We start from the raw sequence: 22,245 nt of genomic DNA, 5'->3' as shown, positions 1-22,245 counted from the left end.
TAAAACTGTCATGGCATGATGAATTTTAACTGTACGTGAGGATGGATGGTTTTCTTCTCTGCCTTCAACTGTTTTCTCCCAGAATTTACTGTTCTAAAAATCAGGCAAAATAGGAAGTACATGTTTTTACAAGAGAGAAAATGCCAGACCGCTCTTTTCCTAGCTGAGGAATATGGTAGTTGTCATGTCTCATGTACTGTGGAGGGAAATAAATGAGTAGCCAGTGCAGACTGCATTATTGAAGAGAATCAAAGGGAGACAGAGACTCAGGGAAAAGTATGCAAGTTAAAGGCTTTTGCAGCACTGATGGGTAAACAAAAAATAATATAAAACATCCATGCACACACCGATGGAAGTGCAAACAAACGCACATAATCCTACACAAGCAGGGTTGCAAAGGGAGGGGATTCATCAGGGAACCTTCAGTCATTTTTTGTAGAAAGTGGAAAAATACCACCGACTATGATTTTCTAATTTAAATCTTGAGCTTCAACTAAACTAATAAAAACACAAAATCAATGTTGAAGAAACCAATAACCAAATAAACACCTCCAGTCATACTGTAGATGCACGCAAAAATGTGGACCACAATAGATCAAATGCAGTTAATTAGCAAACTTAAAGGGAAAATTTGCCACGTTTTATGTGGATGTTCAATCAGTGTTGATGGTAAATGTAGTCGATTGAAGCAATAAATTCCTCAGTGTGTGCAGTACTGACGGAGAAAGCAGAGTTTGAAGCTGCAAAATCTGTCGTTCTTCCTGCATCTGCACATGCTTTAGATGACGCTCAAAAACAGAACTTCCTTGTTCTCTTCGCTTGTATTGCAAACCAGCTACGTTTCCAACAGTGAAAATGACATCCTAAAGTATGATTGCAGAGGATGTTATGGACGAGGATACATTTTACAGTGTTTTGGCTGACTCTGATATTCAGCCATATTTATTCGAGCCAGAGTTTATGGCCAAAGAAATGTGGCGGAGAGAGGGCGAGGCTGCTGCAGCGCGCAAGAGGATATGGCCGGCGGGGGACCAGAAGCTTGGTATACATTATGGCAATGGCACATTTCCACCAAGCAGTCCAGTCCAGGTCAGTTTGTTACACATTAGAATGGTTAATTTTGCATTTCCATCAGCAGCAGTTGTGGATGGTACCAACAGAACCACTCCATTTTTGGTACCACCTCAGTTGGAGTTCGAAGCGAGCTGAACCGATACTAGAAGGTGAAGTTAAAACACTGCATACCACTGAGAGAATCGTCACTAGCACAACACGGGACATCCTGCACAAACCTGCGATTTTTAAATAGCCAAGCTGCCGTCAAGTAAAATGCCACTTCAGGCTACTAAATCTAGCAACACATTTGCTCGATCGGGGCAAATGGTAAAAAGGATTCTCCAGAGCCGATGATGGAAGTAGCTAAGGAGTGAGCCATCTCGCTTCTTTGCTATGGCGTTGGAGGATGTGGGTGAAATTCCAGATTAATTTACGTAAATAAAGATTAAACATGACAATTAACTTTTTTGTCTTTTTTGCAATTTGATAACCGCTAATAAATGAAACAATTTGTATAGGGGCAAGTAAAAATTGACGGGCAGTTAATGAACCCTGAACACACATGGGCAAATTTTTTCTATTTTTTAGTCTTACCAGTGGTGGGGCTAAAGATTTAAAGTTTTTCCTGTGGCTGGCGCTGGAGGAAAGGCTGTGGGACATCATATAACAAAAAGGGTTTATCTGCTGTAGAGCACAAATGGGCTCAGTAATTTTCACAACAATTTCCCATTTAGATTTTTTTTCATGTGTCCAAGACGTGTATATTTTAGCCTGATGGAGGCACTAGAGGACGGGTCAGAGGGTCATTAAAAAAACATAAGGAATCATCCTCCAAAGACCACAAATGTCCTCAGCAGATTTCTTTAAAATTGGACCATTATATTCTAGGGGTGTAAGAAAATATCGAAAATATTGAAAATATTGCGATATGTTTTGTGACACTGATTCTCAAAAACACTGTATTGATTTTTAATTAATAGTTTACATGCAAAGATTAACTCAGTTAAAACTTTATTTCATTTGCAAAGAGATGCACCCTCTCTGTGTATGTACCCTCTCAAAATAGTGCTACAATGTTGGATGTTACAGGGACTGTGATAAATGCAAATGCAGATCCCACTTTTCTGATTGCATGAAAAAGTAAACTTGTTTTTACTCAGATTTGATGCATATGGCGGTGTGTTCTTTTTACTATGACAGTTTTCCTAAAATTAGACTTAAAAATATATATATCACCTTGGTGACAGTATCGTAATATATTGAACCACAACCCCTACATCATGATGTGTGTCGTCGTATCGCCAGATTCTTGCCAATACACAGCCCTATTAGATTCTGAGATACCACGACTAGGGGAAATTCTGACCAGATGATGGCACTGATGAAAAGTCAGTCGCCTGGATCATCCTCTGGGGACTATGAACATCCACACCACAGCCATCTGGCAGTAACCATGCATGGCGATCTGGTCAGTAGTTGTCAAGATGTCCTGATCTTGACCAAAGTGTTAGATGACTGACCATCCGACACAAATATAATCACAACTTGTGAAATATATTGTGTACAATTTACCAAAACACTTCGATATTGTCCTATATTACCTAAAAAGGCAGCTTTTTGAAGAGTTTATTCAAGCCACCTTTCAAAATGATGGGTTTTCTGACACTAAACCACAGATAGCTCCTCATAAATTTGAGGCAAGCTGTTAAGGGGATTTTGTTGTTGAGTTTTACTAATGAGAAGTCAGACAGACAAGTTCACACAGAATGAAAAAAACACCCAGAATAACAGGAACCCCTAAAACGCATGATTAGCATTTCATTATGCCTGGCTCTGGGTTCATTTCTATTTCCTTTTTGGCATTGTAATGAGGAATTTGTGTACAGGCATATGCATGCACCCACACACAAATTTGACACATTCTATGAGCTCCTGTTAATCAAATACAGCACAGAAAGCGACTGGCTTCAGTTAAAAACCATGAACAGATGACTGATGGTGTAACAGCAAAGGACAGAGACATTAGAAGAGGGAGAAAATAAGAGGAGGAGATGAGACGGGTAAAGATGGGGGTGGGGACTGGGAAAAAAAAACATCACGGTAGTAACCATAGAAATAGATTCTCTCCCCCAATCTGAGCTCTCATCCTTTTCCCTGTCTAATCTGCTAACGCTTTTTCTTCCCTTTCTGTTGCTGCTGTTTGTCATGATCCGCAGTCTCCAGGACCATTAACCTGCTAGAGCACTGCCACAGGGCTACAGAAATGAAACCCATCCTCTTGCATTATTATCAGAGGTTAAAAAGCCAAACACCATTAGGGATAATTACAGTCCCAAAACCCATGCTGTAAAAGTCAGGAGCCCATTATGCTGCACGGTAACAGAGAAAGCACAATAACAGCAGCGAGGGGTGGGAGTGTGCCTGTGCCTGTGCCTGTGTCTGGGGTTCCACCTCTCAGCAAACCTCATTGACACACTCAGCCGCATACCAATCAGCACTGATGGCAAGATAACGCCAGCTCGCATCCTCCAGTCCATTCATTTGATCTATCTATGCATCATATCAACTACATGTCACCCCAAAGCACAAAAACAGGAATCAGAAGAAGAGAATACCGGAGAACAGGGGGGATCCCTCCCCTCCCTCGTTCCTTGTCTGACACAGCATATGGCCAAACCCATTTTGGCCCCAACAGGCACAACGCTAATGACAGGGACACAACACCAACTGCCCAGGGCACCACACTAGGTCACCTGAAACAAGGCTACCTGGATTTTGTTGCCTTGGTAATGAGGAGTCCAACAGCAGCCAAAGGTACCATGCATGGGGTCTTTAACCAACAAAGGTGTGTTAGAGAGGTGTATGCAGGGGGACTACAGGAAGAAAGAGGGGTCGTCTATGAAAAAAAGCCAAACAATGCCTAGTAAACAGGTAGCACTTACTCAGTTTTGGCCAATGTTGTCAACGCTCTGCTGAAGAACCAGCCTAGAAAGGGCAGATCCTGGCCCTGGAAGCCCACTGGAAGAGCTCCTCGCTGGGCTGCTGAGGCTGGCCGGGGGGCTGCCTGCTCCGGCTCCTCAAAATTAGAGGTGTCATCTTCAGCGTGCAACGCAGGAACGAAAGGCGGGAGAACTGCAGGAGGAAAGGATGGTGTGAGAGCGGGCTAGAAAAAAAAAAAAAAAAAAGAGGAAGCAGCGACAAACTAAGTAGTAAAATATAAATGTAAAAAATAAAAAGGAGAAAGGGGAGAGAAAGGAAGGGAGGAGGAACGGAGCAGAGCTGTGGGAGCCTAGAGTGCGGTAAGTCGCGCGTTGATGCACATGCTGCCTCTCTGTCCCTCCCTCCCTCCTTCTCTCTCTCTCTCATACACACTCGCTCACTCGCTCTCCCTCACTGCAGCAGAGCAAGCTAATCAGCTGGAGCCAAAGCTGAAGCATAAAGCTCTATCTGTGTCCAATTATCAATAAACCAAGTCTATATTTTAATCCAAACATTTATGCATGTGATTCTCTTTTTTATCTTTATTACTCAAAGACAATAAATTAATATAATTAAGAAAAAAAAAAATCAATAAATCTTCTCTTTAACACACACACACACACACAGAGAGGCACAAACAGCCTCCTGCATCCCAAACACTGTATCCTAGTCTGCCGATAACCATGAGGATTTCGAACAAACAACTAGATTCGTTAATATTCAGTGTTGATAGGAATATTATAATACATAGCAATGTTTGATAATCGCTTCAGAATCACAAAACGGAGGGTTGATCTTCGTCTGAAGACACGCGGTGTTCTGCACAGCAAAATAAACACTCATCCCCCATGCAGCTACACGTGTGTGAATTACAGAACCTCTCTTTAACGTGACGATGCTTCACTGATAATGTGAATGTTATGGGTGTTTTCCCACAGCTGGTTAGGTGAAAATGACAAACTCTTTGTCATTCTGTGCAGTCTCTGATTTGATGGCAACAAGGACGTCCAACACATGCATTTCCGCCACAGAGCATGTCTGCTGTCGCTACTAGCGTAAAAGATTTGTGCTGCTGCGTCTGTTGAGAAGCAGATGAGTTGCAGATCTTTACTCTGTCTGCCTCGCTTCTTGTCTCTGCCTCCCTCCCATTCTCCTCAGGAAAGAGCTGGCCTACTGCCAACGACACACAGAATCTCATTATTTTACTACACCACTGGCAGCGCAATTGCCGTTTGTTGTCTATGTGCAACCACACGCACACAGTACACTTATGTATATCATAAACAACATTAATATTTGACAACTAGTCGTATATCATCTGTGCAGTAACGTGATTACAGCAACACACCGTCGTTTCAAGCTAAATTGAACATTTCCACTGGGAAGACAGAAGAACAGAGTCTCCAGGGAGAGGAGTCTCCTCACCTTGTCTTAAGTGGTTCCAGTCTACACTGGAGAAGAAAGAGTGACAGCGGAGTCCCTGGAAATCCAGTCGCTCTTTGGCTCCACACAGCAAGCTCTGCAGCAGGTCTACAAACTGCTTACTGGCCCGCGGCTCATCCGGAAACTTAAGGAAGCGCTGTGGGCAAAAACATAGACAAGGAATTATTAAATGATGCATAGACTTATAAGGTATTACTTCAGGTAAATCATGTTTTCATTGAGTATACTGGGAATGGTAACGAGGCAGCAGACAACAGACTAGGGCTGACCTGAATTCTTCGAAACTTCGACCACTGCCATGGTAATTGACCTCTAGATCAGTATACGAATGCTTCCTTTTTGTTTGTTTATGTATGTAATAATAATGTATCAATCCCAAAGTAGCACATAAGATAAGGAATAATCCCAAAACATTATTCACTATTGATATTCAACATTAATTATTATTAGTTATTCTTAGACGGATATCGCTGTTTGTTGAGAGTAGAGGTGCGTGTGTGTGTGTACAGTAGTGCGGCAGCGGCACTGAAATGAGGGAGATGGAGACGGACAGACAGAAGAACAAGTCAGCCTGTTGCACCGTGAAGCTTCAAATACCTTCAAATATTTCTCAACGAAGCTTCGAAGCCCAACAAAATGGTATTCGTGACAGCCCTAGTATTAGTTCAGGTAAATCAGACTATACACTGGAATGGTAAATAGGCAGCAGACAATTAGTGACCAATGTCAGCACCTGAGCTGACAGTCTATGTACCTGAAAGTTGAGGATGTTGTGGATTGTCTTGGTGGAAGTATCACCAGAAAAAGGTGACCTGGTGTAGATCATCTCATACGCTATGACCCCAAGGGACCACCAGTCACACTCAACCCCGTAGGTGCTGTGAGACCCATTTATGGCTGCCAGGACCTCGGGGGAGAGGAAGTCCTGGGTCCCACCAGACACTGCGGGAGATGCAACCTGGAAGCACATTAATAAAAAACAATGATGTCCCTGTCAAGCACGCTGAAGTCAATACGTCGAGCAAACTCTGTAATCTACTTACTGTTTTGTTAGCAGTCAGCCTGGCAGCTGATCCAAAGTCTGCCAGCTTAATGTGACCAGTCCGATCGATGAGAACGTTCTCTGGTCTGACGTCTCTGCAAGTGGATAGTTAAGAAGGGATTTGATACTGCTTTTACAGAGCTGTTTGTTGCCCGAGTACTGTAATATGTCCACCGCTCTGATGTTAATGGAACACATTTGTAAACTCCAGCAATGTTTTTGTATTACATAACATCACACAGAGTGCTCCAGGTTAAATTACAATGCTGCATTTTTCATGTCTAGTTAATGTTTTCCTGAATTATGTGCATTCAAGTGAAAACAAAAGGCAAAGAATGACATTTAGTGAGGATCTCTGGCCTACTTCCTTAACCCTCTGAGACCCGCGGGAGAGTGAAGGTACAGATATCATATAAAATTAGAAAAACTAAGGAATCTATTGGTCCCAACCATGTCAAGTTAGCTTGTCCAGAAGGAAGCTGCAAAGCTGGGCTAAATTTGGGCAAGGAAAAACTGGTACAGTATGTCCATTTTCAAGAGGTCCCTTGACCTCTGACCTCAAGATATGTCACTGAAATTGGGTTTTATGGGTACCGACGAGTCTCCCCTTTACAGACAGGCCCACTTTCAAAAAATGCGATTCATGCAGAAATCTCCAAATGTCAAAAGTTTTTGATACCAAATAACAGCATGGCTTTTTCTACTGTTGACCTGCTATCTCCCCCTAAAGACCCCCTGGCCTGTACCCCCTTAAAAAAAGAAAAAGACAGGTCTAACGTGGGTCTCAGAGGGTTATATTGCTCCTCAAAGCCTTGAAACATCAGGCCTTCATCATTGAGAAGTTGGATTCAGTGGCTGGACTCTTACCTGTGAACATAGCCCAGCTGGTGGACAGCATGAATGGCCTCGACCAGCTCAGCCAAATAGAACTGAGCCATGGACTCATCAAACTGATCCTCGTATCGGTTCAGCAGGGACATCAAGTCTCCGCCTGGCAAGTACTCCATCGCCTGAAGACACATTTGTATGCAGTCAGAAACAGTCAGCATAAAACTACGCAATTTGAATGAATGTGATTAAAATTAACAGGTATCACGCGCTGTTGAAACATTTATGAATGCCTAATGAATAGGCCTATATTTAGAAAGAAAAACAAAGCAACAAGTGTGGGACCACATGTGTTTGAGCTCACATCAAAGCTCTATTCAGCTTTAAGCTTATAGGGTTGCTTCCTCATTATAGATTCAGTTATGTAACACTGAATACTATTGCAGATTTATCTGTGATACTGCAGTCAAAGGAATGGTCTGCAATAGCTAAAAATACCCCGACTATAACTGCAACCTCTTTGTGTATCTGTGATCACGGGCTAAAGCAAGATGTGTTTACAGTCAAAGCAACATGCCGCCACATCAACAACAACAACAACAACAAAAGATATCTCATTAAGCATATTTAAAGTTTTTAAATCAACAAATCAACCGCGGTTGACTCAAGTTCTCTTTTCTGCATGCTGAGCCGAAAGGCATCGGGGTCAGGCTGATTTGAGCTATATGGTGGCAGCCATACAGCCACAACAGGCGAGAGCCTCTGGTGCATGAATGGTCGGCGAGTCTGAATGAACGGGAGCATTCTCCAGTGTTACCTAGCAACAGGGAGACTGGGTGCCTCTCTGACACACGGATAAAGATGGATGCTTTGTATTTTCCTCCATGCTCAGTTAGGGAGCACGGGGAGACTGAGGGGGAGTGAGGAGAGAGGAAGAGAAAGAATGGAGACATGCAGGGGGCATGAAGGAAGGTATGAGGAGAGGGGGAGTGGAAGAAAAACAAAGGGCGGTATACAGTATGAGGCTTGGCCAGGCAGGAAAGGCTGTTTTCCTGCACCTTAAGCCAGTCATCAGGTCATCAGAGAAAATATAGATTCTCTGTGAGGTTAACAGCCTTAACGATGTTTACACTGGACGCTGACACTGTGCTTCACGGCTGAAGATTAGACTGTTAGAGGGACACTAACATTTTGGAAAATATGCCTGGTTACCTCCTTAACCAGAGTCAAGGGAGGAAGATCATCCATTAATTCAATATATCCATATTAAAGGTCCAGTGTGTAGGATCTGGTGGTATCTAACCCGCTCCCTATGTAGATATAAACGGCTCATTCTCAGGTAACGAAAACACAACGATTTGTATTTTCAGGTGATTAAACACTAAAGGAAACATACTTATTAATATTATATTCAATTTCTGCCAATAGATCCCCCTAATTATTATACACTGGTCCTTTAATTACAAAGATCCAGGGGTTGTTTTACTTATAAGTGAAACACAGGAAGCGTGGGCAAACAGTTAGCTCAGCTTTATTGTCATATTTTTCTCACTTTTTTTCGCAGTTGTAGTTTCTGGAATGTGAAATTGAGATTATAATTGTAATTTGGGCTGCAACTATTGATTATTTTCATTATCAATTAATCTGCCATTTATTTTTTCTTGATTAATCAATTCATTGTTTGGTTTATAAAATGTCAGAAAATATTGAAAAAATGTCCATCCCAGTTTCTCAAAGTCCAAGGTGATGTCTTTAAATGTCTTGTTTTGTCTGTCCAAAACCCAAAGATATTCACTTTAATATGATATAAAACGAGAAAAGCAGGTAATCTCAATATTTGAGAGGCTGAAAACATAATTTTCTGACATTTTTGCATGAAGAATTACTTTAACGATCAATCAATTATCAAAATAGTTGGCGATTATTTTTCTGTAGATCGACTAACCGATTAATCGTTGCAGCTCTAATTGTAATTAGCTACTAAATCACAATTTGAGCAACAACAGCTAGGCCAAAAGACTGCAGCACCTCAGAGATCCTTGTCCAGCGGAGTTGCCAGCATTGAATAATGTCGTTAATCTGAACAAAACCCTGGTGACTCTTAGCTATACTGGTGGCTACTAGTCTGCAGGCCAACATGATAACACAACAAAAACTGAAAGCTGCTGGAAGGTGATTTTGTTTTCCACTTTTGAACGAGGCTATCAATATTACCCCCCCTGCTTCAAAGCATTTCTTCTACGTACAAGTTGTTCCTTTCAGTGCTCACGTCAGATCCCTTCCTGTACTGTAGCAGCTCATGCACTATTCTGACTGATCTTAACTGTTTTAATAGTCACGTTCTGGAAACCACAGCAGTGAAAGAAAAGGAAAAAATGACGTTCCAATATAGTTTTTCTTTTACACAGCTTTCTATGAAAATAAGCTATGTTATACTCTGTACATGTATAGGAATAAAAACCAAGACATTGCAGTTGGAGAAGCAGGTAACTTATATACACTGGAGCTATTTTTGAACAACAAAGGTCAGGCCCAGTGGGCAGTTTTGGAGTTGGTGGAAGGTTGATTTTTTTCACTATTGAAGGAGATCGACCCTTTCGCCTGCTTCTACTTTTTGAGTTCAGCAAGGTAGACACATCCTGACTTTTCTTCTTTACTCATCTAACTGTGGTTTTTATGGCAAACAAGGAGGTTTCCCAAAATGCTGGGAGAATATATCGTACATAGTGTATGTAGATTATGAAGACAAGACAGCATTAAGGAGTATCATTTTAACACAAGTAACTAACTATCAACCAATATTAAGGACATACCAAATAACATTTATTTAACGCTCACCAACAGAAGCCTCAGTGGGTCGTTCTATGCCACTGCTACTACACAGGCTTCATCTCACTTAAATAAATGTGATAAAGATTTTGAGTGAATATGTCAACAACTCATTGAGTTGCAAACAACTGCTTTTATAATATGTTACTCTCTGTGTAAGGAGACCACACCTAGAAAATAAGATCATGGAATATCAATTGAATCTTTGACTACTAACACTTTTAAACCATAGCATGGTCAGTGCTATTGTGTGCAAATTGAATGACTCCAGATCTTTTTTTGGAATGGGGACCATTGCACCCCCATCTGGTTCAGTTCACTGACAGGAGTTCATTCAGAAAACACAAACATCTGCAGTTAAAGCAGCCTCTCTTGTAAACAATGGTTGAGCTAGGGGGTAGTACAATTCCGTTAATAACTGAAGCACCTTCAGACTTACACTACAACATAAAGGTCTGTAATGACTAGGGGTGTAAATCACAAGTTTCATCACGATAAGATATTATATTGATTTTTTGGACAACGATATGAAATTTGCTGATATTACAAAGTCTGTAAAATATGATTTGACAATTTTATTACTGAGCTCTTTCAGACTTTTAAAATACAAAAACAATCTATTATTTTTAATAAAAAGAATAAATATGGATATATTTCACTTAGCATCGGTATATTGGATCATTGATCATTGAATCAATTACACCCTAGTAATGATCCTGGATATTAAAATGTATAATACACCCACCTAGTACTAGACAGCGTGTGCTATTTACTTGGTATGTTTAATACACAATTACTCTCGTTTCGCCTGTGGCAGTTTCAGTAAAGCCTTAAAAACAGTCTTCTGACAAGGAGAGATTTATGTAAAATAGTAATTTCAGTCCTCAAGATCAGAAAAAAAAATGCCATCTCACCAGGTAGACATGATCTTTATCCTGGAAGGCGTGGAGAAGCTGCGGGATCCAGGGACTGCTGTTCTGAGCCAAGATCCTCCGCTCCTCCTCATGAAAAACCACCTGAGAAGAATTAAAAAGGCCATCAGCATATATGCATTAAATAAATGCAACAGCAGTGTGCCACAAATAGTTATTGTGAGTAGTGTATCAACCACATAAACTCATCTGTCTAAAACACTGAGAAGGGGTTTACATTTGTTTTTGTTTTTAAATAAACCATCTAAACCGAGACCTTAATGCACATACCAAACTTTGAAACACTAAGAATTCATGCCTTCCTCTCATAGCTTCAGTTCACGTTGCTAGTTTTATAAATGGGATGACATTTTGTCAAATTATGCAAAGTAGTCACAGGTGGCATGAGCCAAACATTTCTTGTTCATGCAAGTTGTTCATTGTATTGCTCACTTCAGATCCCTTCCTGTCGCCGCTCATGTACAATTCTGACTAAGATCTGTTCTATTAGTCACATGCCAGAGAGCACAGCTGTCAGATAATGTACCCGCATTTTGTCATGTAGTATTCAACCCCACAGCACCCTCCAGTGGGCTGTTTTCAGACTGACACTTTGGAACAACAAATGCACAGTAAAATGATTGCATGGGAGATGAAGATGCAAAAATGAAAAACACTTTTGCTTAAAACTTTTTGAGTCCAACAGATACAGCTTTGTATACACTTTTCTTCTCAATTTATCTTCTTCCTATGTTTATTTGGTGATAAACAACATAATGTTGTGGTCAGAATTAGTCAGCGGCGATGTTATTCTTAAAAATCTTTAGGTCACTTTGTATTCACAACTTTTGTTAGTGTTGAGTGGATCTCAACTAAGGGTCAACTAGTTGATGATCACTATTTAATTCACTATAGAAGTGAGCAATGTGAGTAAGAGTCCTAAAAGTGACTATGCTGATCATAGGTTCACTTTCTCCACTGTTATCTCCCCAACTGTAGTTGACAACTACAGAATTCTGGTCTTAATTATCTAACAACGAATATCTTTTAAGGTGGGGGTTCCTGAAGCGAAATCTTATCAAACTGGGGTCCATGACATAATGTGTACCAGTTCAGGGCTCCTTGACATGAAAAAGGTTGAGAACCATGTTTTCATCCCTTGGTTATTATCATCTTTTATTTATTCTTTATTGTCGCAAACAGGAATATGTGGATTACCATATATTACTGATACTGTGTACTGAAAACAAAATAAATAAATTGGGAGGAAAAATATATTTAATTTATTTGAATGCCCATGTCATGGTTATATGAAATGTGTCTAAAGTCATTAATGAACCTTTAGAATCCCTAAATCATAACTCTCACAGCAACTGAGCTTGGCTTTAGCCGTTGATACTGGTTGAAAGAAATGCTTGGACAAAATGTCATGGTCTTAAAACACCTTCTGTGCTTTTCAGAGCAGGAAAAGCACAGATGTTAACAACATTAATAATGACTACATATCCCCGTAAGTCAGGACAGTGTGACAGTGAGCCAGCATGCACAATACCAGGAACCTGAAACTGAAGTAGCTAAATGGAATTCAGTAATCATTAGTTTTATTATTTCTGTGCTTTTCTGTGCTTTTCCTACTTTGACATATTAAATGTCATCGGTATAAAAGGCCTTTCATGTGGCAAAGCCAAATGATAAATGTAAAAAAAAAAGAAAAACAACTTTCTAAAGAGTATTTTCTATATTTTACTACTCTGTAAGAGTAGTTACTTACATTTTCTTGAGTACGTAAAACTGCCTTGTCCATGACTTTCAGTGCACAAACATCCCCAGTGGCCTTCTCCCGGACTACTTGGACTTCAGCGAAGCGACCACGACCCACCACTGCACGCAGTTCAAAGTCATGAAGAGCAGGCTGCATGTCTCGAAGCTCTGAGACCACTTCAGAAACTGTTTCACAAACACACACAAACACACAGAGGTTTTTCATTGTTGAAATGAAGTCAAACTACTTTTACGATGTAAAATTGTAAAGATACCACAAATACAAAACATAATTCTATTGAGATATGAAGTTACATATACATACAATTGGTGTTGGTATTAAATAAATTCTATCTGCTTGATAGTAGCAATATTGCATTTATGGTCTATTATTGCTAGTTGTGAAATCTGAATTTTTAGTGATCTCTTTTTAGGATGTCACTGTATAGTAGGGCTGCACAATTAATCAATTTTATCAAAATTGCAATATGGCCAATAGCAATTTTCAAAGCGCAGGAATTGCAAAATTTGTTAAAGGTGAAATGTGTCAAAATAGCATTTTAAATTAAATAGTAGAGATGTCATGGCCCACACATAACGTTCTACAGACTTAAGAAAACATCTTTGTTTGGTACAGATCCCCGCAAAAATCACTAAATAATCATTTTTATGTTTTTCAGTGAAAAAGAGAATAATGATGTAAAAATGTCATTCCCTCTAATATTGTAAATTAGGGCTGTGTATTGGCAAGAATCTGGCGATGTGATTATTAACATGATACAGGGTTTATGATTCAATATATCGCAATATATTACGATACTGTAAGCAAGGTGATATATTGGGATTTTTTTTATCAATGAACCAATGAAATAAAGTATTGACTGAGTTAATCTTTGCATGTAAACTATTAATTAAAAATCAATACAGTATCACAAAACATAATATTGTGATATTCGATTTTTTCGATATTTTCTTACACATCCCCACGTCTCATGCTGGAAGTGAAACAGACATTTCAGGTCTACTATTTACACTGTCACTTCTATTTATCTATTTTTTAGGTATTTATATAAGGAGAATTACTGCAGAGTCATTGGGTTTTTATAAATAGTACTTTTAAAGACCTGATTGCTTGTACTCTGTTAATCATTCTGTCATCCACTTTTTATTCTGCTGCGTTATTGCACTTTGTTCACTGTGTTATGTTCTGTTTGAGACTGTTTTTGTATGTCTGTGTTTGCACCTTGGTCCGCGAGCAACACATTTCGTTTTAGCTGTGTACTTTGTATGTGGAAAAATAACAATAAAGTTGAACTTGACTTGACTTGAAATCATATCGCAATTATAATATCAGTCAAAATAATCACAATAAGATATTTTCTCAAAATTGTGCAGCCCTACTGCATAGTGTAAAAAATGTGAAATAGAAACAGAATAAAAGTATTATGGTCTTCAAAAACAACAAGAACAGCTAAATATGTATGTCTTAAAAGCTGAAACAGCTACATTACTGATTCAGACTGTATCAACAAATGTGATTGGAAAATACTGGATTGGACTGAAACAAACAAACAAACAAACATGTGTAGAATGTATGCTTACACTTATTGACAAAGTTTGCCACATGCTGTATCTTCATAAGTTCTGGGGAGATGCACTCTTGGTACAGCAGCAGCAGAGCCTCCAGAAACTCTTCCCGACCTAGAGTGCATCCTCCCTGCTGCCCACACAGGCTGACTCGGCCCTGGGGACAAGACAGAAACACAGGAAAAGGAAGTCAGCTACTGACAGTTACTACTGCGGCTGGTTTTAAACTGTACAAAGTGTTTGCATATGCACAGTTAATGGCATCAGGACAATTAGACATATACATAACCTTACCTGAAACACTTGGTTGAGTCTGGAGCTGCGGCTGGTGATGGGGTCCGCAGAGGACGGCAGCAGCGTCTTCAGGCATCCCTGACTCTGGTATTTGAACTTCAACATATCTTCTTAACAAACAGATAACCTGAGAGAAATGACACACAGTAGGTCGAACTGAGTGAAAGGAAATATAAATATATAACACGCTAATAACTGATTAATGGTATATCTACGACGACGATAGAAGAAGGTTAAAGAACAACGGAAGACGGAAGGAAAAAGCTGTGTCAACAAATGTCAACAATGTGTCCCAATGTGTCAGGACACAACCTGAGGCACCACAGGCCAGAGAGCATCTCCACTCACAGAGCACCTCTGCTTTCACAACAGCTTCTTCCACAGCTACAATAACACTGGTGGCAAAGGACATTAAAGAGGGACACAAATACCCCACACCTCACCTCCATAGGACACACAGTACACCTGAACTGAATGGACTGTAATGTTGTGCAATATGCTGCCTTCCACTGTGTAATTGTCTGAAATATATTAATAATTTTTTTATTTTTATTTTTTTATTTTATTTTATTTTTAAAAATAATCTGGGGGTATCTTTCCTATACAGATGGTAGTTTAGTTTATTTATTGACTACACTGAAGGCGTTTTATATTTTAATTATTTATTTATTTATTGTGTTGAGTTGAATGTGCTACTTATTTTGTACTGTAATTACTTTGTGCCTTTCCTACCTTTTCTTTTCTTAAAGCTGACTCGGTGTAAACTGCTCAGAATTACAATGTATTTATAGGTGCAAATACAACTCTTGTATCTTGAATCTTGAACATGACAACACTCTTGCATTGTATTGCACATCATATCTGACCCCATACTCGGAGCATATATTCAGCAGCTGTTGAAACCCCGCACTGCTAGGAGAAACAACAGCCAGATCGTCAGCATACATAAAATATAACACGCTAATAACTGATTAATGGTATATCTAGGACGGTAGAAGAAGGTTACAACAGAGGACGGAAGGAAAAAGCTGTGTACACAAATGTCAACAATGTGTCCCTTTAGCATGCTAGCTAAGCTACCGTTAGCACGTTAGCTAATTTACCGTTAGTTAACATTAGCTAAGTTACCGTTAGCATGCTAGCTAAGTTACCGTTAGCTAACTTAGCTAACAAACAAAACCGTTGACGCAACACGAACAAGTGTCGAACAGTTATATTTACAGAGACTAACTAAACAGTGCGTTATGAGTCTACTCACCAGACTGCCATGCAGGTAATTATAATCTAGTTATTTATTAATATACACAGAAGCAGTGACATGCTGACTGTTTTCCTCTCTAAACTATCAACGTTGTTTCCGGTCAGACTTTCAAATTTTGCGCGTTCTCCGCCCGAGCCGTTGATTTCAACCAATGAGTGACGTTTCAGCCCTGTGCCTGTTATTCAACCAGAGAGACAGTTCATCTCTGGTTCAACACAACAAAGACTCATGAATAATGATTTTGTTATTGATAAGCACATAAAAATGTATGATCATAATATAATATTAGAATTGGAGAATGATAATAAAGTTGAAGAAGATTTATCATTTGACAGATATGTTACTGTAGATCTGAAATACCATAAGATAAGATATTCCTTTATTAGTCTTAGTTTTAGTAAATAATTTTATAAATAAAATAAATATTATTTTAGCATCATCAGTGTGCAGTGAAGTGTCTTGATTTGTCAGATATTTAATTAATGTACTATATCAACATATTAAATAACATATAGATTGTGATGGAGTATTTTATCCATATTGCCCACTCCTAACTCCCATTGAATTCAGGTTGCATATCAATAAAGTTGTATTATGTTAGTGCTGAGAGAGGCCTTGCTAACTGTGGACAGCTGGAACACATCTCCTATTAAACCTACATGGTCATACAGCAGCTACAAGGACAAAAATACCATTAGGGTTGGCCAATATGATGATATCTACTTTAAGATTATATAAATTTGTCAGCTGCCAGATATTTTTTTACACCTTTTATACCTAGCTTTTACTTTAATATCTCTGGGTGGATTAGGTAAAGTTAGAAATCAATAACTGCTTTATGGCAATACTGGATTTTTATAATATTTTAGCATCATCAGTGTGCAGTGAAGTGCCTTGATTTGTCAGGTATTTAATTAAGATAAGATAAGATAAGATATTCCTTTATTAGTCCCGCAGTGGGGGAATTTGCAGTGTACAGCAGCAAAGGGGATAATGCAAAAAACAAAAAGCATCTGCTAACACAGTAAAAAAAAAAAAAAAGAGCAAAACAAAGTGTAACAAAATATGAACCATTTAAATAAAAGATAAAAACAGGAGCAGTAGATACAGTATTAATAATAATAATAAATTGGGCTTATATAGCGCCTTTCAGAAACCCAAGGACACTTTACAAAGGGGTCACACTAAATCTAGCTAAGTAATTAAAAGAGTGATGTGTAGGAAGAGTCAGCTGAGATCATATGCTTTGATGCACAGGTGGTGCTTGAGGTGTTTTTTGAAAGTGTCCAGGGTTGAAGCATTTCTTATTTCAGGAGGGAGAGAGTTCCAGAGGGCGGGGGCCGCGTATTGTAAGTATTGACAATAAACAGACTATTAAAAAAATTGCACAAGTGGAAAATGATATTGCACAGTGAGAATGAAATGAAATTCCACCTGAAAATGTATAATTAGTTTTATATTGTAGCCAGTGTTGCCAATTAAGATTGACAGTTTCCAGACCAATCAAAACCCAGCCAATTCATTAAAGAAACAGCCCAAATCATAGCCTGGCCAGAAACCTGTGTAAAACCATAAAACCATTACATGCCCATAAAAAAAACACATCCTAAGCATACAAAGCTTCATATCTACATTAAATAACCAATGATAAAATGTTAGATAAATAGGCTATCACAACCCATGCACAATGTCAATGATGATGACGTTAAGGTAAGTAGGTCCTCCTTTATCCCTAACAGCGATTGAACTCATGTCAATCAAATATTTCTCAAATTAAATGAGTCAATAGACATGAGTGAGTTGACTCAATGAAGTTTACTGAATTTTGTATCTGTGTTTTTGACCATAAAAAAACTGCTTGTTTGGTAATATTGTTTTCACAATATTTTCAAAACCCTGCCAAATGATGAAAAAAGCAACCCAAATTTCATCTACCAGCCCAATTTTATTTCCCCTGCCCAACCACAAATAGCCCTTTTGGGCGTAAACCAGTCCAATCTGGCAACACTGATGGGCCTATTTTGTTGGGACACATTTTACTAATTTTAAAGGGGCACTCCAGTCATTTAGTACTGTCAATATTAACCTATTTGCCTATTTATAATTAAGACCCGCATGCATCACATGCCCATTGCTTTCATACCACATCAATATAAAACTATTTCACTTTTGCTAACGCTCAATGAATTTTAACAGACTTGTAGAAATCAAAAAAGCAAGAGATAAAAAAATGATACAGATCTGCCTATCTGCCTGAAGGCTTCTGGAACAGGAAGCCACGTTGAACTGAAAACTTCACTGATATAAAATCAAGTTGTGTTAAAGGTTGAAGACTATCATTAGATTGGCCCACAGTTTATAGTCTGTACAGGTGGATCTTTTACAACACTCTGCCCGTCAAGCTCATTGTCCATCGTGCTGCTGATCCTGCGACAACCTTTGATTCGTCTTCAACACGCCTGGCCACACGACTTGGCATCAATCATTTTCGTACTGTCCCTAAACTGACCTTTAAGATTAAAATCGGTGGAAGTGCTCCTTTAATCATACTTTAATTAACACAATCTCTTGAATGCTGTTTCCCAGTGTAAATGATTATTATTAGCCTCACAGACATGCAGTCATTGCAATACTCTGAATAAAACACATCCTTATGCATAATAAATAACACAAAATAATTTGCAGAAAACCAAAATCAGGGCCAAAACCTTTATTTCCAACAGATTTACATGTTTGATTATAATCAGTTAAATTTTTCCAAAATTGCATGATCAGATATTCTAGACTAACAGGGGGCGAAGTGGAGAGACTGGGGACTTTAGCCTGTCCCAGTTGGTGTAGGAGGTGCTGGTGTTAAGGTTGGGGTTGGGTTTGGGATTTGGGGTTGGTAGCAGGGTTAGGATTGGGGTTGGGAGTTGGGATGGGGGCAGGGCTGGGGTTCGGAGCGGGGTTGGGATTGGGATTGGGAGGTGTAGGGGCAGGGGCAATATAGCACCCTCTCTTGTGCCACTGCATGTCCCGCACACGTCGGACGGACTGGATCTGAGGTGCAGTGGCTCCCCAATCGTTCCAGTGCTTGAAATCTCCAAACTCAAACACATACTGGCGCCCTCTGTAGCCTGGGTACATGTATCCCACCCACCTTCAGAGGGAGGAGAAAGAGTAGTGACATATCTTTAAAAACAAAAACATCTACTATACTTAAATAACATTTAGCACCGGGAGGGTTTCAGCTTACGTTCCATTGATAGCCTTAGCGCTGGCCACACGATCCTGGAAACCATGAGCCCACAGACTGGGGACGTCGTCGTCAACGATCTCCATCTTTCTACCTTCAAAGCCTGCGTTCTCAAACAGGTGCAGCTTATGATCTGCACTGTCCTGGAGAGGAAAAACAACAGGTTTGATCTTGTTTGACAGGAAAGTTACATGTGCTCATATATACACTGATAATACTAACTGACCACTTTCAGAGGCCTGAATGAGCTCAGGTTGTAGCTACTCAGGCAGTTGGTCCAGGTGCTCCAGCGAGGATACTCTCCTTTCTCCAGCACAAACTGCTCTCCTGCAAAACCTGGACGCTCAAACCCCACCCATCTGACGACATGGAGAAAATGCATTACATATTATAAATGCACCTAAACAAGGGACACAACTACAAAACAGGATGTAGATGCAGTAAAAAATGATGAAGGGATTACTCACGGTCCCGACTCCACAATGACCGAGCCAATCCTCTCCGTCTTCTCCATCACATCTTTACATTCACCAGACAACTCCACCTTCTTCCCACGGAAGTTCTCGTACTCAAAAACTGCCAACTGCAAGACAGTTGGAGAGTTGGATTTAAATGTAAATCCAATTTTATTTGTCACACATTTTCCATAGCACAGCACACAGTGAAATTTAGCTACTGCATATAAATTCAGCAGTGGGCAGCTATTATACAGTGCCATGGGAGCAGTTTTAAAGAGCCGCTGCATTCCTCAAGGGCACAGGGGGAAAACTGGCATCTCTCAGCTACCAGTCCACATTCCATACTTGGTCCGTGCGGGGATCTGAACCGACGACCCTTCGGATCCCAAGCCAAGTCCCCAGGAACTGAGCTAATGCTCCCCATACGTGATCTCCACCATCAGCAAAGTCCTAATCCATGGTATTTCTGACTTATCTTAATTTCAACACATGCAGTATTTTGTAGATAATGTGTGAAATCACCAGCAAAGGTTTTGTTTAGTTAGGTACCTTATATGTGGCTCCAGCCCCTCCTTGGCCCTTCTCTGCAGGCAGCTGGTCTGGGGTACCCTGCTGGTCTGTCATTTTGCCTCTATAAAGCACAGAAATAACATTGTTTAGTGCTATAAGTGCAGACATTAGATCGTTTTTTACTCTTAAATTGTTGAATTTATAGGAGGAAAATAGTGTTTACTGCATTATTAAACTTTAAAACATGGTCACAGGTAGGACTATGATGTTGTTCACAAATCTAATACATCAGCGAGACATTTGCACACTTTAACTTGTTTATTTCACTCAAATCCTAGTTGTGTCCATTAGAATAAGACATCAATAATGCACACACAAAATGCTACTTAAGAAGCAAGCATGTGGATGCAGATAGCAGAGAGGACAGGGAGGGAGGAAAAGAGAAAGGCCAGTCGGAGAGAGGGATGAACTTCATTGTTGTTTACCTGGATGGCTTGTGCTTCACTGCACCACGTACAAACCACGCTCTGTTTTTCCTCTTTCTTTTCTCTCTTTCCTGTCTGTCTCAGTGTGAGGGTGTGTGTGGGTGTGGAGGCCTGGCGAGCGGTCGGTAGAGGCCGGCGGGGGTATTTATGGTTTATTTCTGGCCACAGCAGCAAAAAGCCTGTTGATGCAGCAAGTCTGTCGCGCCCATTGTGTCCATCACACTGCTTCTCAATAGGCTTGCCCCTCTGCCCCTGGCACACTGGCAAACGCTGCCCGGCTCTGCTGCCATCCTGACCATGATCCTATAGTGGCCAAACGCACTGACTGCCAGCCAAGAGAATGAACAGAGATCAGTCTCACTCAGCAGTATTGGCCCCACCCAGATATCTTGCACACCAGTTTCCTGTCTTCTATCTGTTTCTTTACCTTTCTCTTAATCCAACGTCCAAAAAGCTGCAGCTACTACGCTAAATTTTTGGCAAGGAAAAACTGGCATGGCCATTTTCACAGGTACTCCTTGACCTCTGAACTCAAGATAGGTGAATGAAAATGGGTTCTATGGGTACCCACGAGTCTCCCCTTTACAGGCATGCACACTTTATGATAATCACATGCAGTTTTGTGCAAAAAGCATGCAGTTCTTAACATGCAGTATTGTGCATGTACAATAATTGTGTTATTTTATTATTCTATTCTAAAAAATGATGTGTTTGAATTTCTGCAAATTGGGGTCCCTAAACAGTCTTGAATTACATAAATTGGGTATCACTGTAAAGTTGAGACTATTGTGGATCAAATGAGCCCAATTGTTTTCATGTGTGATGATGTTAGTCCCCATAGTAGGCATTTCATATAGTGAGACCATTTTTTTAAACTAGACCTCACTGTATAAAATGACCTGTGGTGACCTCTAGAATAATCACATTCAGAGGATGGGTGGCTTCCCTAGATAGATTGACAATAAGGGGGTTTCTGAGCAGTTTCCAGAACAGAAGTGCTCGCCATCCTATCACCGAAAAATGCAATTCTTGCAGAAATCTCAAAATGTACCAAATCACAGCATGGCTTTTTCTATGGTGTTCCTCAAGGTCTTGGTGTCTTAATGTGGTATTTTGGAGGGATTATTGATAATTTTTATCAACTCTCTAGGGTAAAAAATGGTTAAATTTAGCACCAAATCTGTGTAACAAATGGTATCAACCCCAAAAATTGCTGCAACAACATATGAGACATAATAGGGCATGGGAATGGCCATCATACACTTCCATCATAATGTTTTAAACCCTGCATTTATTAATTAATTCATGTTTATTTCTGATTTATGACTAGAACAACTTGACCCACAGTTCTGAGCTGCATCTCAAGTTAATCATCAGGTTCCCAGCTTTCAGATGATGTACACCACTTCTATGTGACATCTACTGCTGACTTTTTATCCACTCCTGAACATCCCTTGTTCAGGGTTAAGGCTGCTTACAATACATGAATGAGACTATATTGTAATATAAGTTGTATCTTAAAACTGACCAGCAGGTAATGTGCGTCTTCATGCGCCCGTGCCG

At 39.9% G+C, this 22,245-nt stretch overlaps 2 protein-coding genes across 9 annotated transcripts in view; both read right to left on the bottom strand.

Moving 5' to 3' along the window:
• Positions 1–16,126, bottom strand: part of cita (citron rho-interacting serine/threonine kinase a) — a 53,548-nt gene extending 37,422 nt beyond the window's left edge. For all 8 annotated transcript variants that reach the window (XM_074629040.1, XM_074629060.1, XM_074629050.1 and 5 more), the window contains exons 1-10: positions 15,989–16,126; positions 14,731–14,857; positions 14,452–14,593; positions 12,860–13,035; positions 11,092–11,193; positions 7,388–7,530; positions 6,522–6,615; positions 6,233–6,436; positions 5,461–5,614; positions 3,999–4,188 (exon numbers count right to left, since the gene is read on the bottom strand). In XM_074629040.1, coding sequence (XP_074485141.1) covers positions 3,999–4,188; positions 5,461–5,614; positions 6,233–6,436; positions 6,522–6,615; positions 7,388–7,530; positions 11,092–11,193; positions 12,860–13,035; positions 14,452–14,593; positions 14,731–14,835 — 1,310 coding nt within the window. In that variant the 5' untranslated portion in view covers positions 14,836–14,857; positions 15,989–16,126. The remainder of the gene's footprint in view (positions 1–3,998; positions 4,189–5,460; positions 5,615–6,232; positions 6,437–6,521; positions 6,616–7,387; positions 7,531–11,091; positions 11,194–12,859; positions 13,036–14,451; positions 14,594–14,730; positions 14,858–15,988) is intronic.
• Positions 16,127–18,686: 2,560 nt separating this feature from the next.
• Positions 18,687–20,936, bottom strand: LOC141764083 (beta-crystallin B3-like). The gene is made up of 6 exons (XM_074629021.1): positions 20,683–20,936; positions 20,237–20,318; positions 19,697–19,812; positions 19,456–19,588; positions 19,230–19,372; positions 18,687–19,133 (listed from the first exon to the last, which is right to left on the bottom strand). Exons 2-6 carry the CDS (start codon positions 20,309–20,311, stop codon positions 18,845–18,847), a joined length of 756 nt encoding a protein of 251 aa, XP_074485122.1. The 5' UTR covers positions 20,312–20,318; positions 20,683–20,936; the 3' UTR covers positions 18,687–18,844.
• Positions 20,937–22,245: the final 1,309 nt, after the last annotated feature.

The sequence above is a fragment of the Sebastes fasciatus genome, chromosome 1 (assembly GCF_043250625.1).
Source record: "Sebastes fasciatus isolate fSebFas1 chromosome 1, fSebFas1.pri, whole genome shotgun sequence".
NCBI lineage: Eukaryota > Metazoa > Chordata > Actinopteri > Perciformes > Sebastidae > Sebastes > Sebastes fasciatus.
The sequence above is the reverse complement of the archived record's forward strand: the minus strand, read 5'-3'. Positions and strand labels throughout refer to the sequence as shown.

Excerpts from the sequence above, each read along its gene's own strand:
- LOC141764083 (XM_074629021.1), bottom strand. The coding sequence starts at position 20,311 with ATGACAGACCAGCAGGGTACCCCAGACCAGCTGCCTGCAGAGAAGGGC. Across the intron at positions 19,813-20,236 it reads GGGCTGGAGCCACATATAAG|TTGGCAGTTTTTGAGTACGA; the intron begins GTACCTAACTAA and ends ACTGTCTTGCAG. Across the intron at positions 19,373-19,455 it reads CATTCAGGCCTCTGAAAGTG|GACAGTGCAGATCATAAGCT; the intron begins GTCAGTTAGTAT and ends TTTCCTCTCCAG.